This window comes from Drosophila miranda (assembly GCF_003369915.1).
Source record: "Drosophila miranda strain MSH22 chromosome Y unlocalized genomic scaffold, D.miranda_PacBio2.1 Contig_Y24_pilon, whole genome shotgun sequence".
NCBI lineage: Eukaryota > Metazoa > Arthropoda > Insecta > Diptera > Drosophilidae > Drosophila > Drosophila miranda.
Window position 1 is genome coordinate 18,937 of NW_022881608.1, and position 17,464 is coordinate 36,400.

The following is a 17,464-nucleotide window of genomic DNA, read 5'->3' on the forward strand; positions in this document are numbered from 1 at the left end:
GTGTTTTTGTTTTCGAAGATGGTACTGTTCTTAGTCGATACTAGTCCAGCCGCATCACCGATGTGGCACTCACTATACAACACTGTTTCTCTTTCGATACCTACATTTGATGGGTTTATAATCGGATTAGTATTTTTATTCAGTGTTTTAGTCATTTCAGTATTTCCAGTAAAACCATTTATGGCATTTGTGTGAGAATTGTGAACGGTCACACCGTCAGAAGCCTCCACCATTTTGTTACTGTCATCGTCTATCAGCATTTTGTTATTTATGTCTGTATTGGTGTTGTCGCTTTTTTGTTCCTTGCGCATCTTTTTTGCTGGGTACTTTTCGTTAGTCAAGCTGTCGAATATGTCCTCTTTCACACTTGAACACAAAGCACTGAAGTTTTTTGCTATTGTTTTTTGGGTTTGAATTTTGCTGCTTTTTGCCACCTGATCAGGGGGTTTCAATTTGGCAGACACCGAGTGACCGGCGTCCGCCATACTTGCTGGTTTAACCAGATTGCCAAAGACTTACCTCTCCTTTGGGAAATGAAAGAGGAAAAATTTATATATTGATGAAGATTTGTATGAAATAAACAATGATCCAATTTTTACAATCACTTTTAATTAAGCCTTTGTTGCTTGGAAAAAGTCACTTTTCAGACTGTTAAGAAAAAACACGACCGGTCTCGCTCGCTGATGAAAAGGAAGTGCATTTAATACAATGTGTTAGATTAACTGCCGGTTGATTGTTTCGGCGGCTGGTCACACTCGAACCATCGAATCGAAATCTGTACTTTCAGCGAATTTCATGTCAGACCCAGTACCAGTACACTTTAGTTTGACTTTTTATAGAGTATTACACGTCACAATTTCTAACACCAACAATTACGCACATACGAAAGAGCCCAGTCCAAAAAACTCTGAGGCACAGCTCAGCGCCAATGCAGTTAGAAACTTAAAAATTTACAGTAATTTGTGAGTAGTACTGTAGTATTGGTTACTCTTTGCCAGCACTCAACACTGGAAGCTTTTCCATTTCATCTGTTGCATCGTTTATTTTTCTGACAATCGCCGTTACTCTAAAGCGACGCACACTTGAGCATGCACATACACATCGATGAGTGGAAGAGTATATACTCTAGTACTGGCGGTGGCGATTGACCATGCCCGAACTACTGATTTGGCTAGTTCCTACGTGGGTACTTTCCGGACTAACGAACGCCGAACCACTCAAAGAAGAGACAAAAAATGTTGCTCTGTATACTCTACAACCCACCGCGCACCAGCCACCGTACTAGTTCGGTTGGGATGCAACGTCTCACCAGTAGACGAAGAAACGAAAAAGCATGGGAGGAAAATAAAGAGAGCAGTTAGCTAAAAATTATGCTGTCCTGCTTTTTTCCAATTCCTGCCGTCTCCCTTTTCTGTTTTCGGTCACTGCATTGCTGGAATGTTCTTTTGCGTTTGGAGTTTGTGCAAATCAGTGCGGCTGACCAAGTAATTATAATTATTCAATTTTAAACAGTAAGTCAAAGCAAATGTAGCAAACGGCATTTGCGTAGGCTCAATAAAGAAATATAAGACAAATATTCAGCCAAACATAATCGTGTTAGCGGAGAAACAGTGTCGTGCAGTGAAAAAGAAAAAGTTGAAGGCCGCGAAATAGGAGAGACAATCGACGAAAATGAAAAAATGGAAAATGAAAAATGCTTTTTGTTTTTTTATATGCCTATTATATCTGTACTTTATATTTATAGATGCCATAACTGTAGATACGGGGACTGGATCAGCTGAAGTCCAGCTTAGGAAGGCCCTACAGCTGCAAAAAAAACGTTTTTTCAAAAACAGTACCACCGCGAACAGCAGACTTTAATTAGTAAATTTAAAAACTAAAATGAAATATATAATAAAATAAAAATTTAAATATGAAATGAAATGAAGATTGATAACCTACTTCATGGGTACCCATTTTACTAGCTACTTCATGGGTACCCATTTCACTAGCTACTACATGGGTACCCATTTCACTAGCTACTAGACGAGTACCCATATCACTAGTTCGGGGCTAAACGATGTGGTGTCGCTGGTCCCCATGTCGTAGGAAATTGCGGGTAAAAATGGAAATGATGAAAAGCATTGTTAGGGGTTAGTAAAGAAAGTACCCCTGGTCTGTTAGGGAGTGGTGATATCACCACCTCCGAACTAGTTCCCAGTACTGCTGGGATACGACTGCGCTTATTTATTAGTTAACTGAACATTGTCCGTACCGGTTGTTGTTTTCTGTTTTGTGCTGCAGTCATACCGATAAACCTTGAATTAATCTATTCATATGTGTAGTTCGTGTGTGTTCGTGTGCTGTTTGCGAAAATTACTAATTATTGATACATCTATTACCGCCGATACCGAATATCCACCCGGTTAGTCTAGGAAAATGACGAAGAGCAAGAAAAAGAAGGCCGCTTCTGACAAGAACAGTAATATAAAAGGGGAAGAGATCGCTACCGCCTACATAGTGACGCCGCCGGGCACGCCACCAAAAAACGGACTTAAGACCGCCAACAACTACGGCAATGGCACGAGTGGAAGTTCCACTGTCCCCTGGGGTAAGCAACAGGTCCATGGCTACGGGGCTTTCCTTGCTCATCAAAACCATGTTGCTCTTCCCCATAGAACGGGAAATCATTGGGCAGTTTCTGCTGGAGATGGGCGACAGTCAGAAGATCAGTGCTCGCAATGATTGGTACGTGGATAAGACGCAAATGCGGATGCTCTTCGAGGACTATCTGGAAAAGAGTCCCAAATACACGGAGCTTCGCCTTAAGCTGTCAGCCAATGGAGCCTATAAAGTGAGTATCGGGGCGCTCTCAGTTCAGCAAAGACACTCTCGCACGCATACTAAAAAAGCCCGTTCGCGATAAGAAGGAATACAAACACATACAGATTTTGCATGCATTTCCTTTGTTTGCCAACCTTCGACACTCGTCGACGCGACTCAAAAATCTTATCCATGCAGCATTCATATACAAGTGTAAAATATAGATTACCTGTTCGAGTATCACCAACGAGTCAATGAATCATTGTGGGCACACCACACATCTCGCTCGGTTTGCTTACCAAACTTTAAAAAAAACGAGGGGGAACGTTGTGAGTTGCTGCGGAGACCGCAACTCTACAGTTATACCCGATACTAAGTCAGTATGGCTCTCCTCCGGCAGACGCCGCTAATATTAAACGACACGACAAGGAGTGCGTGCGAGAGAGACAGAAAATCAGTCTGAGCGTGACGTCGGGGGCTGCGTAGCCAGTGCAAATTGATTTGTTCCTTTTGGCTATAAAAATGATCTGATCTGATCCAGATTCAGCAATCTGATAGATATGGTCATTATCTATGATTCTGCGTTTTTAGTTTTCTCGAATGTGCAATATTGTGGATGCAACAGATTTTCGTCCTTTGTGGGGGCGGAAAAGGGTGGGGCGAAATTCTGAGATATACGTTTTATAGTGAGATCTAACAGAAGTGCGGATACCAAATTTGGTTACTCTAGCCTTAATAGTCTCCGAGATTTGTGGATGCCCCAGATTTTCGTCCTTTGCGGGGGCGGAAGGGGTTGTGGCGAAATTTGGACACGAAACGGTCAAGGTCCGATATCACAGGAGTGTGGATACCTAATTTGGTTGCTCTGGCTCTTATAGGTTCTGAGATCCTTGAACTCATATTTTGCAATTGGCAAAGCCGACCATGAAACCTGTGTGTTAGAGAGAGACAGAGCGAGAAAGAATGAAATTGTTTTCTTGATTCTGGCTATAATAATTATACGATCTGGTTGAGATTTTACACTCTAGAACATATAGTCATCCTCTACGATTCTGCGTTTTTGGTTTTATCGTATCTTTAAAAATGTGGATGCCACAGATTTTCGTCCTTTGTGGGGGCGGAAGTGGGCGGGGCGAAGTTTTGAAATATTTTTGTAGCAGTGACATATCACAGAAGTCTGGGTCCAAAACATCGTTGCTCTAGCTCTTATAGTCTTTGAGCACTAGGCGCTGAAGGGGACGGACAGACGGACGGACGGACAGACGGACGGACGAACAGACGGACAGACAGACATGGCTCAATCGACTCGGCTATTGATGATATTGATATTGATATATACTTTATGGGGTCGGAAACGATTCCTTCTGGACGTTACACACATCCACTTTTACCACAAATCTAATATACCCCAATACTCATTTTGAGTATCGGGTATAAAAAGGGGTCAAAAGTTTAAGTCAGCAGTTTTGATGAAGATTGCCAGCTCTCTGAGATGTAGCGGCTCTTTTTTGATTAATAATTGATGTAAATTGTTATAATATTTAAAGATTTTGAATTTCCTTCTGAGCCCGGCAAATCTTTGGCAATCGAAGATCAGGTGTTCGGCATATTCAGTTACATTGCACGTTTCGCAGATATTTGAGTCAATTGCTTTGATTCTGTGTAGGAAGACTTTGTCGTATGTGTGTCCCGTTATAAGTCTGTTAATTGTCTTGATGCTTTTAGCATTCCATTTAAGAGAAAAATGCCAGGGGTTACTGGGTATGTCTGGAAATATGTCTGTGAGGCTGGATCCCTTCGTCCTACACTTCGTCCTGTAGTCCTCATTCCATTTGTGTACTAAAAAGTTCCTAATCTCTCTTTGAGCCTCCTTGTAGCTGTATTTTATATTTATTGTAAACCCCTCACTTGTAGCAGCCTTTGCTGCTATGTCAGTCTTTTCGTTGATGGCCACACCCTTGTGACCAGGGACCCATAGAATGTCAAGTTTCTGAATGTCTGATTGGTTAATTACGTTGTGAATATCATTCCCTAGGTACGAGTCTGTATTCTTATTTTTAATTAAATTAATAGCTCCTAATCCATCACTTAAAATCACAGCCTTTTTGTAATTATATTTAAGACATAGTTCGAAGGCCTTTTTAAGGCCTACGAGTTCGGCACCTACTGAGGATAATCTGTTTTCTATTTTGTACTTGTGGATATTTCCACTAGGCCATTCTACTATTCCTATGCCACATGTACTTTCTGTAACTGATGCATCTGTTGATAGAATGTTCCAGTCGTCCTTTCTGTACTTGTTCAGAATCTCATATAATATAGTTTTTATTTCTTCATTCGAGTACTCTTCTTTACCCTTAGTTAAAAATTTATCTAATACATGGATTTTGTTACATGTGTTAACACTATCACAGTCTTGAGTGTTTACAAAGATGGAATTAAATTCTCTTAAAGTACGTGTGTAACTCGTATCCGCTTTTGAGCGTATTAGCTCGTCAAACATTGTTGGATTGAACCTTTTAATTTTAAGCAGTTCTTTGGCTGTAAGCCATTTCGCCCTGAAAACAGGTGGCATTACACCAGCGAGGACAAAAATTTCGTGTTTGCTTGTGTCAGGTGGCACCCCAACACACCTTCTGAGTGATTTAGCTTGCGCTATTTCTATATCTTTACTTGCTCCAGATCCCATGTCTGAAAAACTTGTGATAGCATATTCTTGTTTTGTTCTAATAAAAGCTTTGAAGATGTTGGTACTTGCTTTAGGTTTTAGACCTGATTTGATAGTAGTCGCAAGCTGGAGGAGTCTGTTGCCTTTTTTTGTTTGTTCTTTAACCATTTTTACATGACTGACATTTGACATGTTTGCGCTAATCAGTCTGCCTAAGAAACGGATATCTTTTCGATTTGGTATAGGCACATTTCCAACAGAAATATTTACCGCTCTGACCTGTCTTTTTCCTACATTCATTGCTGCAGATTTGCTTGGATTGAAGCTAAAACCGAGATCACCACATAGAAGGTTAAAGTCATTTAGTTTTTTATTAAGGTTTTCAACCGCTACAGTAAACTCTCTGTTGTGAGAGATTATAACGAAGTCATCTGCAAATTGCATCATATGAGTATTTCTATCACAGATCTGATGTAGTCTTTTTGTGTATACATTAAAAAGGAGGGGCGACAGACAAGAGCCCTGTGGGATTCCTCCCTGAACTACCTGAACAGCTACGTCTTTGGACATTTGTTTTTGATTTCATAAGTAGCTGCTTTTATTTCCTGTTGGATGTTCTTCGCTAAATTATCCATATCTTTGTCGGCCTCAAACTGGCTTAGCTTTTTCAGTAGCCTGTTTTTGGCAAGGAAAGTTTTGAGTTTGTGTTGATATCCTGCTGTTTCAAAGGTTATTGGGTGATGGTGGCTGCCTCCTAGGTAAAACTTTTCGCATTTCCAATTCTCTATATGAATACCCTTTGTGAAAGTTAAATCGAGTACAGACCCTGATGTTGAGTCGATGTGTCTTCTGAATGTGAAACTGTGGTCATTTGCTAGACTATAGCCAGCATTTGACATAGCTTGCATGAGAAAAGTTCCCTTTCCACTGTTGGTTCTGTCTCCAGAAAAGGTATGTCTTGCGTTAAAATCTCCTGCAATTATGACTTTTCCGAATGCATCTAAATATTCAAGGAGATTGTTAATCGCTTGCTTGAAGGATGCAAGAGACAACAAAGGTTCAAAATATACTGAGGTGATAAAAAATTTATCTTTGTTGTTGATGGTTCTTGCTATAATTATATCTTGCTCTGTCTCATATATCAGTCTTTTAACTCTTAAGTCTTTTTTGTAGGCAATCGCCACTCCTCCATAACCGTCCTCTCTATGTTTTTCTAACATATTGAAGTTGGCTAGTTTCCTAAAACGGAGATCGTGAGAGAAAACTTCAGCCAGAATGGCGAAGTCGAAGTTTTCATTGTTTAAGTAGAATACTAGGTCGTTTTTATTGGATTTAATAGATTGAATGTTATGTTGTAAAAATTTCATATTTATTTAGATGTTTTAAAAAGGTTCGTTTCTCTCTGTTTGTTCATTTTTCTGTCTGCATTATGTTCCATATTGTAATCATTTGTACTGGTCACTTTTTTTGATGGATGTGACACATCATTTGAGTCGACTAAACGAGACAACATGTCAACCATCTGTTGAATGGTAAATTTGTTTTCTTTTAGTTCTTTGTTTTCAAAAAATGGTACGTGATTACTAGAATCGCTGGTATATGATTCTAAGTGATAGTGGGGTTTTTGTGCAGGAACCAAAGGTCTCTGCACTAACCTGCTCGCATAACTGTGTTTTTTTAAAACTTCATTTGCTTTAACGTTTTTGTTTTGAACATTTTCCTCATTTATGTCTAGTTTTGGATAGTTTTTTTCATAATTATCTAACAGCGAAAAGTTTTGATGGATTGAGTAAGTGCTAAGCACTTCCTTACGCGCGATTTTTTTGATAGTCATTATTTTGTTAATGTCCATCTCCTTTTCCCATACTGGGCACATCAGTCTGACCCTAGCTGAGTGATTTTTCCCATTGCAAAGGATACACTTGAGACCAGTGCACGACCCATTGCACTCCTCGACTCCGCATTTATAGCACCTCCTAGCTGATTTGCATCTGGTCGAAGTGTGACCAAGTCTGCCACAATTATAACATTGCCTTACTCTGGGAACATATATGCTTACTTTCATCCCACATATCCCAAAAAGAGATACCTTTTCTGGGATGTCTGAACCCTCAAAACCAGTTTTGACTGTTTCTAATGGTATGAGCTTGAATGTTTCGTTGTTGTCATCGGTTGTAATTTTCTGCCTTCTTGCTAATCTTTCAATTGACTTAATTTTTATGTTAGAAGTAATATTATCTATAATTTCATTCTCAGAAAAACCGAGGGGCACCCCTTTAATTACTCCATAGGATTCCACATAGTCTTTTGGTATAAATACCACTAAATTCATTTTTTTTAACTCCTCATTTAAAACTAATCATTTGCTTCGCTGAAAACCTTAAAATAAATCTTGTATAGTGTAGGCGCAAGAGCTACGATTTCTTTAATTCCTTTGATTTTAAGGTGTCTTATTTTTGGTGCCATTTTTGGTGTTTTTGTTTTCGAAGATGGTACTGTTCTTAGTCGATACTAGTACAGCCGCATCACCGATGTGGCACTCACTATACAGCACTGTTTCTCTTTCGATACCTACATTTGATGGGTTTATAATCGGATTAGTATTTTTATTCAGTGTTTTAGTCATTTCAGTATTTCCAGTAAAACCATTTATGGCATTTGTGTGAGAATTGTGAACGGTCACACCGTCAGAAGCCTCCACCATTTTGTTACTGTCATCGTCTATCAGCATTTTGTTATTTATGTCTGTATTGGTGTTGTCGCTTTTTTGTTCCTTGCGCATCTTTTTTGCTGGGTACTTTTCGTTAGTCAAGCTGTCGAATATGTCCTCTTTCACACTTGAACACAAAGCACTGAAGTTTTTTGCTATTGTTTTTTGGGTTTGAATTTTGCTGCTTTTTGCCACCTGATCAGGGGGTTTCAATTTGGCAGACACCGAGTGACCGGCGTCCGCCATACTTGCTGGTTTAACCAGATTGCCAAAGACTTACCTCTCCTTTGGGAAATGAAAGAGGAAAAATTTATATATTGATGAAGATTTGTATGAAATAAACAATGATCCAATTTTTACAATCACTTTTAATTAAGCCTTTGTTGCTTGGAAAAAGTCACTTTTCAGACTGTTAAGAAAAAACACGACCGGTCTCGCTCGCTGATGAAAAGGAAGTGCATTTAATACAATGTGTTAGATTAACTGCCGGTTGATTGTTTCGGCGGCTGGTCACACTCGAACCATCGAATCGAAATCTGTACTTTCAGCGAATTTCATGTCAGACCCAGTACCAGTACTCTTTAGTTTGACTTTTTATAGAGTATTACACGTCACAATTTCTAACACCAACATTTACGCACATACGAAAGAGCCCAGTCCAAAAAACTCTGAGGCACAGCTCAGCGCCAATGCAGTTAGAAACTTAAAAATTTACAGTAATTTGTGAGTAGTACTGTAGTATTGGTTACTCTTTGCCAGCACTCAACACTGGAAGCTTTTCCATTTCATCTGTTGCATCGTTTATTTTTCTGACAATCGCCGTTACTCTAAAGCGACGCACACTTGAGCATGCACATACACATCGATGAGTGGAAGAGTATATACTCTAGTACTGGCGGTGGCGATTGACCATGCCCGAACTACTGATTTGGCTAGTTCCTACGACCACTCAAAGAAGAGACAAAAAATGTTGCTCTGTATACTCTACAACCCACCGCGCACCAGCCACCGTACTAGTTCGGTTGGGATGCAACGTCTCACCAGTAGACGAAGAAACGAAAAAGCATGAGAGGAAAATAAAGAGAGCAGTTAGGTAAAAATTATGCTGTCCTGCTTTTTTCCAATTCCTGCCCTCTCCCTTTTCTGTTTTCGGTCACTGCATTGCTGGAATGTTCTTTTGCGTTTGGAGTTTGTGCAAATCAGTGCGGCTGACCAAGTAATTATAATTATTCAATTTTAAACAGTAAGTCAAAGCAAATGTAGCAAACGGCATTTGCGTAGGCTCAATAAAGAAATATAAGACAAATATTCAGCCAAACATAATCGTGTTAGCGGAGAAACAGTGTCGTGCAGTGAAAAAGAAAAAGTTGAAGGCCGTGAAACAGGAGAGACAATCGACGAAAATGAAAAAATGGAAAATGAAAAATGCTTTTTGTTTTTTTATATGCCTATTATATCTGTACTTTATATTTATAGATGCCATAACTGTAGATACGGGGACTGGATCAGCTGAAGTCCAGCTTAGGAAGGCCCTACAGCTGCAAAAAAAACGTTTTTTCAAAAACAGTACCACCGCGAACAGCAGACTTTAATTAGTAAATTTAAAAACTAAAATGAAATATATAATAAAATAAAAATTTAAATATGAAATGAAATGAAGATTGATAACCTACTTCATGGGTACCCATTTTACTAGCTACTTCATGGGTACCCATTTCACTAGCTACTACATGGGTACCCATTTCACTAGCTACTAGACGAGTACCCATATCACTAGTTCGGGGCTAAACGATGTGGTGTCGCTGGTCCCCATGTCGTAGGAAATTGCGGGTAAAAATGGAAATGATGAAAAGCATTGTTAGGGGTTAGTAAAGAAAGTACCCCTGGTCTGTTAGGGAGTGGTGATATCACCACCTCCGAACTAGTTCCCAGTACTGCTGGGATACGACTGCGCTTATTTATTAGTTAACTGAACATTGTCCGTACCGGTTGTTGTTTTCTGTTTTGTGCTGCAGTCATACCGATAAACCTTGAATTAATCTATTCATATGTGTAGTTCGTGTGTGTTCGTGTGCTGTTTGCGAAAATTACTAATTATTGATACATCTATTACCGCCGATACCGAATATCCACCCGGTTAGTCTAGGAAAATGACGAAGAGCAAGAAAAAGAAGGCCGCTTCTGACAAGAACAGTAATATAAAAGGGGAAGAGATCGCTACCGCCTACATAGTGACGCCGCCGGGCACGCCACCAAAAAACGGACTTAAGACCGCCAACAACTACGGCAATGGCACGAGTGGAAGTTCCACTGTCCCCTGGGGTAAGCAACAGGTCCATGGCTACGGGGCTTTCCTTGCTCATCAAAACCATGTTGCTCTTCCCCATAGAACGGGAAATCATTGGGCAGTTTCTGCTGGAGATGGGCGACAGTCAGAAGATCAGTGCTCGCAATGATTGGTACGTGGATAAGACGCAAATGCGGATGCTCTTCGAGGACTATCTGGAAAAGAGTCCCAAATACACGGAGCTTCGCCTTAAGCTGTCAGCCAATGGAGCCTATAAAGTGAGTATCGGGGCGCTCTCAGTTCAGCAAAGACACTCTCGCACGCATACTAAAAAAGCCCGTTCGCGATAAGAAGGAATACAAACACATACAGATTTTGCATGCATTTCCTTTGTTTGCCAACCTTCGACACTCGTCGACGCGACTCAAAAATCTTATCCATGCAGCATTCATATACAAGTGTAAAATATAGATTACCTGTTCGAGTATCACCAACGAGTCAATGAATCATTGTGGGCACACCACACATCTCGCTCGGTTTGCTTACCAAACTTAAAAAAAAACGAGGGGGAACGTTGTGAGTTGCTGCGGAGACCGCAACTCTACAGTTATACCCGATACTAAGTCAGTATGGCTCTCCTCCGGCAGACGCCGCTAATATTAAACGACACGACAAGGAGTGCGTGCGAGAGAGACAGAAAATCAGTCTGAGCGTGACGTCGGGGCTGCGTAGCCAGTGCAAATTGATTTGTTCCTTTTGGCTATAAAAATGATCTGATCTGATCCAGATTCAGCAATCTGATATATATGATCATTATCTATGATTCTGCGTTTTTAGTTTTCTCGTATACTCAATATTGTGGATGCAACAGATTTTCGTCTTTTGTGGGGGCGGAAGGGGGTGGGGCGAAATTTTGAGATATACGTTTTATAGCGAGATCTAACAGGAGTGCGGATACCAAATTTGGTTACTCTAGCCTTAATAGTCTCTGAGATTTGTGAGTATCCCCAGATTTTCATCCTTTGCGGGGCGGAAGGGGTGTGGCGAAATTTTGAAACAAACTCGTCTCGGTCCGATATATTAGAAGTGTGGATACCAAATTTGGTTGCTCTAGCTTTTATAGTCTCTGAGATCTAGGCGCTAATGTTTTACTCTAAGCAAAGCCGGCTATGCTACGTGTGTGTTAGAGAGAGACAGGGCGAGACAAAATGAAATTGTTTTCTTGATTCTGGCTATAATAATTATACGATCTGGTTCAGATTTTGCACTCTAGAACATATAGTCATCCTCTACGATTCTGCGTTTTTGGTTTTATCGTATCTTTAAAAATGTGGATGCCACAGATTTTCGTCCTTTGTGGGGGCGGAAGTGGGCGGGGCGAAGTTTTGAAATATTTTTGTAGCAGTGACATATCACAGAAGTCTGGGTCCAAAACATCGTTGCTCTAGCTCTTATAGTCTTTGAGCACTAGGCGCTGAAGGGGACGGACAGACGGACGGACGGACAGACGGACGGACGGACAGACGGACAGACAGACATGGCTCAATCGACTCGGCTATTGATGATATTGATATTGATATATACTTTATGGGGTCGGAAACGATTCCTTCTGGACGTTACACACATCCACTTTTACCACAAATCTAATATACCCCAATACTCATTTTGAGTATCGGGTATAAAAAGGGGTCAAAAGTTTAAGTCAGCAGTTTTGATGAAGATTGCCAGCTCTCTGAGATGTAGCGGCTCTTTTTTGATTAATAATTGATGTAAATTGTTATAATATTTAAAGATTTTGAATTTCCTTCTGAACCCGGCAAATCTTTGGCAATCGAAGATCAGGTGTTCGGCATATTCAGTTACATTGCACGTTTCGCAGATATTTGAGTCAATTGCTTTGATTCTGTGTAGGAAGACTTTGTCGTATGTGTGTCCCGTTATAAGTCTGTTAATGGTCTTGATGCTTTTAGCATTCCATTTAAGAGAAAAATGACAGGGTTTACTGGGTATGTCTGGAAATATGTCTATGAGGCTGGATCCCTTTGTCCTACACTTCGTCCTGTAGTCCTCATTCCATTTGTGTACTAAAAAGTTCCTAATTTCTCTTTGAGCCTCCTTGTAGCTGTATTTTATATTTATTGTAAACCCCTCACTTGTAGCAGCCTTTGCTGCTATGTCAGTCTTTTCGTTGATGGCCACACCCTTGTGACCAGGGACCCATAGAATGTCAAGTTTCTGAATGTCTGATTGGTTAATTATGTTGTGAATATCATTCACTAGGTACGAGTCTGTATTCTTATTTTTAATTAAATTAATAGCTCCTAATCCATCACTTCAAATCACAGCCTTTTTGTAATTATATTTAAGACATAGTTCGAAGGCCTTTTTAAGGCCTACGAGTTCGGCACCTACTGAGGATAATCTGTTTTCTATTTTGTACTTGTGGATATTTCCACTAGGCCATTCTACTATTCCTATGCCACATGTACTTTCTGTAACTGATGCATCTGTTGATAGAATGTTCCAGTCGTCCTTTCTGTACTTGTTCAGAATCTCATAAAATATAGTTTTTATTTCTTCATTCGAGTATTCTTATTTACCCTTAGTTAAAAATTTATCTAATACATGGATTTTGTTACATGTGTTAACACTATCACAGTCTTGAGTGTTTACAAAGATGGAATTAAATTCTCTTAAAGTACGTGTGTAACTCGTATCCGCTTTTGAGCGTATTAGCTCGTCAAACATTGTTGGATTGAACCTTTTAATTTTAAGCAGTTCTTTGGCTGTAAGCCATTTCGCCCTGAAAACAGGTGGCATTACACCAGCGAGGACAAAAATTTCGTGTTTGCTTGTGTCAGGTGGCACCCCAACACACCTTCTGAGTGATTTAGCTTGCGCTATTTCTATATCTTTACTTGCTCCAGATCCCATTTCTGAAAAACTTGTGATAGCATATTGTTGTTTTGTTCTAATAAAAGCTTTGAAGATGTTGGTACTTGCTTTAGGTTTTAGACCTGATTTGATAGTAGTCGCAAGCTGGAGGAGTCTGTTGCCTTTTTTTGTTTGTTCTTTAACCATTTTTACATGACTGACATTTGACATGTTTGCGCTAATCAGTCTGCCTAAGAAACGGATATCTTTTCGATTTGGTATAGGCACATTTCCAACAGAAATATTTACCGCTCTCACCTGTCTTTTTCCTACATTCATTGCTGCAGATTTGCTTGGATTGAAGCTAAAACCGAGATCACCACATAGAAGGTTAAAGTCATTTAGTTTTTTATTAAGGTTTTCAACCGCTACAGTAAACTCTCTGTTGTGAGAGATTATAACGAAGTCATCTGCAAATTGCATCATATGAGTATTTCTATCACAGATCTGATGTAGTCTTTTTGTGTATACATTAAAAAGGAGGGGCTACAGACAAGAGCCCTGTGGGATTCCTCCTTGAACTACCTGAACAGCTTCCCCTATTTTCAGTAGTCAAAAACTGATGATCCAGTCAATGTATGTTTTAGGAAAACACTCATTTTCCATTAGTCTTTTTAAGAATTTCAGGTTCCCCACTTCCGCCCCCACAAAGGACGAAAATCTGTGGCATCCACATTTTTAAAGATACGATAAAACCAAAAACGCAGAATCGTAGAGGATGACTATATGCTTTAGAATGTAAGATCTCAACCAGATCGTATAATTATTATAGCCAGAATCAAGAAAACAATTTCATTCTTTCTCGCTCTGTCTCTCTCTAACACACAGGTTTCATGGTCGGTTTTGCCAATTGCAAAATATGAGTTCAAGGATCTCAGAACCTATAAGAGCCAGAGCAACCAAATTTGGTATCCACACTCCTGTGACCTTGACCGTTTCGTGTCCAAATTTCGCCACACCCCCTTCCGCCCCCGCAAAGGACGAAAATCTGGGGCATCCACAAATCTCAGAGACTATTAAGGCTAGAGTAACCAAATTTGGTATCCGCACTTCTGTTAGATCTCACTATAAAACGTATATCTCAGAATTTCGCCCCACCCCCTTCCGCCCCCACAAAGGACGAAAATCTGTTGCATCCACAATATTGCACATTCGAGAAAACTAAAAACGCAGAATCATAGATAACGACCATATCTATCAGATTGCTGAATCAGATAATTTTTATAGCCAAAAGGATCAAATCAATTTGCACTGGCTACGCAGCGCCCGACGTCACGCTCAGACTGATTTTCTGTTTCTCTCGCACGCACTCTTTGTCGTGTCGTTAAATATTAGCAGCGTCTGCCGGAGGAGAGCCATACTGACTTAGTATCGGGTATAACTGTAGAGTTGCAGTGTCCGCAGCAACTCACAACGTTCCCCCTCGTTTTGGTATGCATAATATCTGTAGGGTATAATCTTGTTTTCTTGTATATGCTTTTCCAGCCTGGCTTTCACCATGCCATTTACTGTCTTGGCTAGAACCGAAATGAGGGATATGGGTCGAAAATGTTTTAAGTCAGTCAGATCCATGTTTTTTTTCGGTATTGGTACAATTCTGATAGATCACCTCCATTCGACTTGAAAATCGCACATAGCCACTCGACGGTTGTAAAAATGTACAAGTTCTGTCTTTATACTAGTGTTAAGAGCACTCAGCATCTCGTATGTGATGTGATCTATTCCTCCTGCCGTTTTTCTGTTTCTAACTAACACAGCCTCTAACTCTTCCAAGGAAAAGAAAGGATTTTCATTGTTCTTCGTTGAGTACATTTCTTCGTCTACATCCTTTGCTTCTGAGGTTATTTGTTCGTTAAGGAATTCCAGGTATGGCCCAGCTTTGTCAGGGTCGAAAATTTCTGGGGTGTCCTCTTGACAGTTTTTTAGATTTCTGAGGAATCTCCAGGCTTCTCTTGAGTTCGATTTTACATTTAACTCTGTTAACTTCCTGGCATAGCTAGTTCTTTTGGCAATTTTAACAGATTTTTTCCATTTAACCTTGAGGTTAACAGCAGAACAATAATTTTGAAAGGAGGGTTCTGAAGCTGCCTTCTTCTGCGACTCTGCAAACTCCCTGAATAATTTGGCTAAATTCTCGTCCCACCATAATTTTGGACATTTGTTTTTGATTTCATAAGTAGCTGCTTTTATTTCCTGTTGGATGTTCTTCGCTAAATTATCCATATCTTTGTCGGCCTCAAACTGGCTTAGCTTTTTCAGTAGCCTGTTTTTGGCAAGGAAAGTTTTGAGTTTGTGTTGATATCCTGCTGTTTCAAAGGTTATTGGGTGATGGTGGCTGCCTCCTAGGTAAAACTTTTCGCATTTCCAATTCTCTATATGAATACCCTTTGTGAAAGTTAAATCGAGTACAGACCCTGATGTTGAGTCGATGTGTCTTCTGAATGTGAGACTGTGGTCATTTGCTAGACTATAGCCATGAGAAAAGTTCCCTTTCCACTGTTGGTTCTGTCTCCAGAAAAGGTATGTCTTGCGTTAAAATCTCCTGCAATTATGACTTTTCCGAATGCATCTAAATATTCAAGGCGATTGTTAATCGCTTGCTTGAAGGATGCAAGAGACAACAAAGGTTCAAAATATACTGAGGTGATAAAAAATTTATCTTTGTTGTTGATGGTTCTTGCTATAATTATATCTTGCTCTGTCTCATATATCAGTCTTTTAACTCTTAAGTCTTTTTTGTAGGCAATCGCCACTCCTCCATAACCGTCCTCTCTATGTTTTTCTAACATATTGAAGTTGGCTAGTTTCCTAAAACGACAGTCAGAAGATCAGTGCTCGCAATGATTGGTACGTGGATAAGACGCAAATGCGGATGCTCTTCGAGGACTATCTGGAAAAGAGTCCCAAATACACGGAGCTTCGCCTTAAGCTGTCAGCCAATGGAGCCTATAAAGTGAGTATCGGGGCGCTCTCAGTTCAGCAAAGACACTCTCGCACGCATACTAAAAAAGCCCGTTCGCGATAAGAAGGAATACAAACACATACAGATTTTGCATGCATTTCCTTTGTTTGCCAACCTTCGACACTCGTCGACGCGACTCAAAAATCTTATCCATGCAGCATTCATATACAAGTGTAAAATATAGATTACCTGTTCGAGTATCACCAACGAGTCAATGAATCATTGTGGGCACACCACACATCTCGCTCGGTTTGCTTACCAAACTTAAAAAAAAAACGAGGGGGAACGTTGTGAGTTGCTGCGGAGACCGCAACTCTACAGTTATACCCGATACTAAGTCAGTATGGCTCTCCTCCGGCAGACGCCGCTAATATTAAACGACACGACAAGGAGTGCGTGCGAGAGAGACAGAAAATCAGTCTGAGCGTGACGTCGGGGGCTGCGTAGCCAGTGCAAATTGATTTGTTCCTTTTGGCTATAAAAATGATCTGATCTGATCCAGATTCAGCAATCTGATATATATGATCATTATCTATGATTCTGCGTTTTTAGTTTTCTCGTATACTCAATATTGTGGATGCAACAGATTTTCGTCTTTTGTGGGGGCGGAAGGGGGTGGGGCGAAATTTTGAGATATACGTTTTATAGCGAGATCTAACAGGAGTGCGGATACCAAATTTGGTTACTCTAGCCTTAATAGTCTCTGAGATTTGTGAGTATCCCCAGATTTTCATCCTTTGCGGGGCGGAAGGGGGTGTGGCGAAATTTTGAAACAAACTCGTCTCGGTCCGATATATTAGAAGTGTGGATACCAAATTTGGTTGCTCTAGCTTTTATAGTCTCTGAGATCTAGGCGCTAATGTTTTACTCTAAGCAAAGCCGGCTATGCTACGTGTGTGTTAGAGAGAGACAGGGCGAGACAAAATGAAATTGTTTTCTTGATTCTGGCTATAATAATTATACGATCTGGTTCAGATTTTGCACTCTAGAACATATAGTCATCCTCTACGATTCTGCGTTTTTGGTTTTATCGTATCTTTAAAAATGTGGATGCCACAGATTTTCGTCCTTTGTGGGGGCGGAAGTGGGCGGGGCGAAGTT

General features: G+C 40.2%; 2 protein-coding genes across 2 annotated transcripts in view; both read left to right on the plus strand.

Annotated features, from left to right (window-relative positions):
- LOC117192158 overlaps positions 1-17,464 on the plus strand; it is a 49,280-nt gene that overhangs the window by 14,733 nt on the left and 17,083 nt on the right. The window contains exons 3-5 of the mRNA XM_033396817.1: positions 2,410-2,590; positions 2,658-2,727; positions 16,249-16,354. Of these exons, the coding sequence (XP_033252708.1) occupies positions 2,410-2,590; positions 2,658-2,727; positions 16,249-16,354 (357 nt within the window). The remainder of the gene's footprint in view (positions 1-2,409; positions 2,591-2,657; positions 2,728-16,248; positions 16,355-17,464) is intronic.
- LOC117192156 lies at positions 10,137-10,832 on the plus strand. Its single transcript, XM_033396815.1, has 2 exons — positions 10,137-10,502; positions 10,570-10,832. The coding sequence occupies exons 1-2, from the start codon at positions 10,331-10,333 to the stop codon at positions 10,815-10,817; spliced, it is 420 nt and encodes a 139-aa protein (XP_033252706.1). The 5' UTR covers positions 10,137-10,330; the 3' UTR covers positions 10,818-10,832.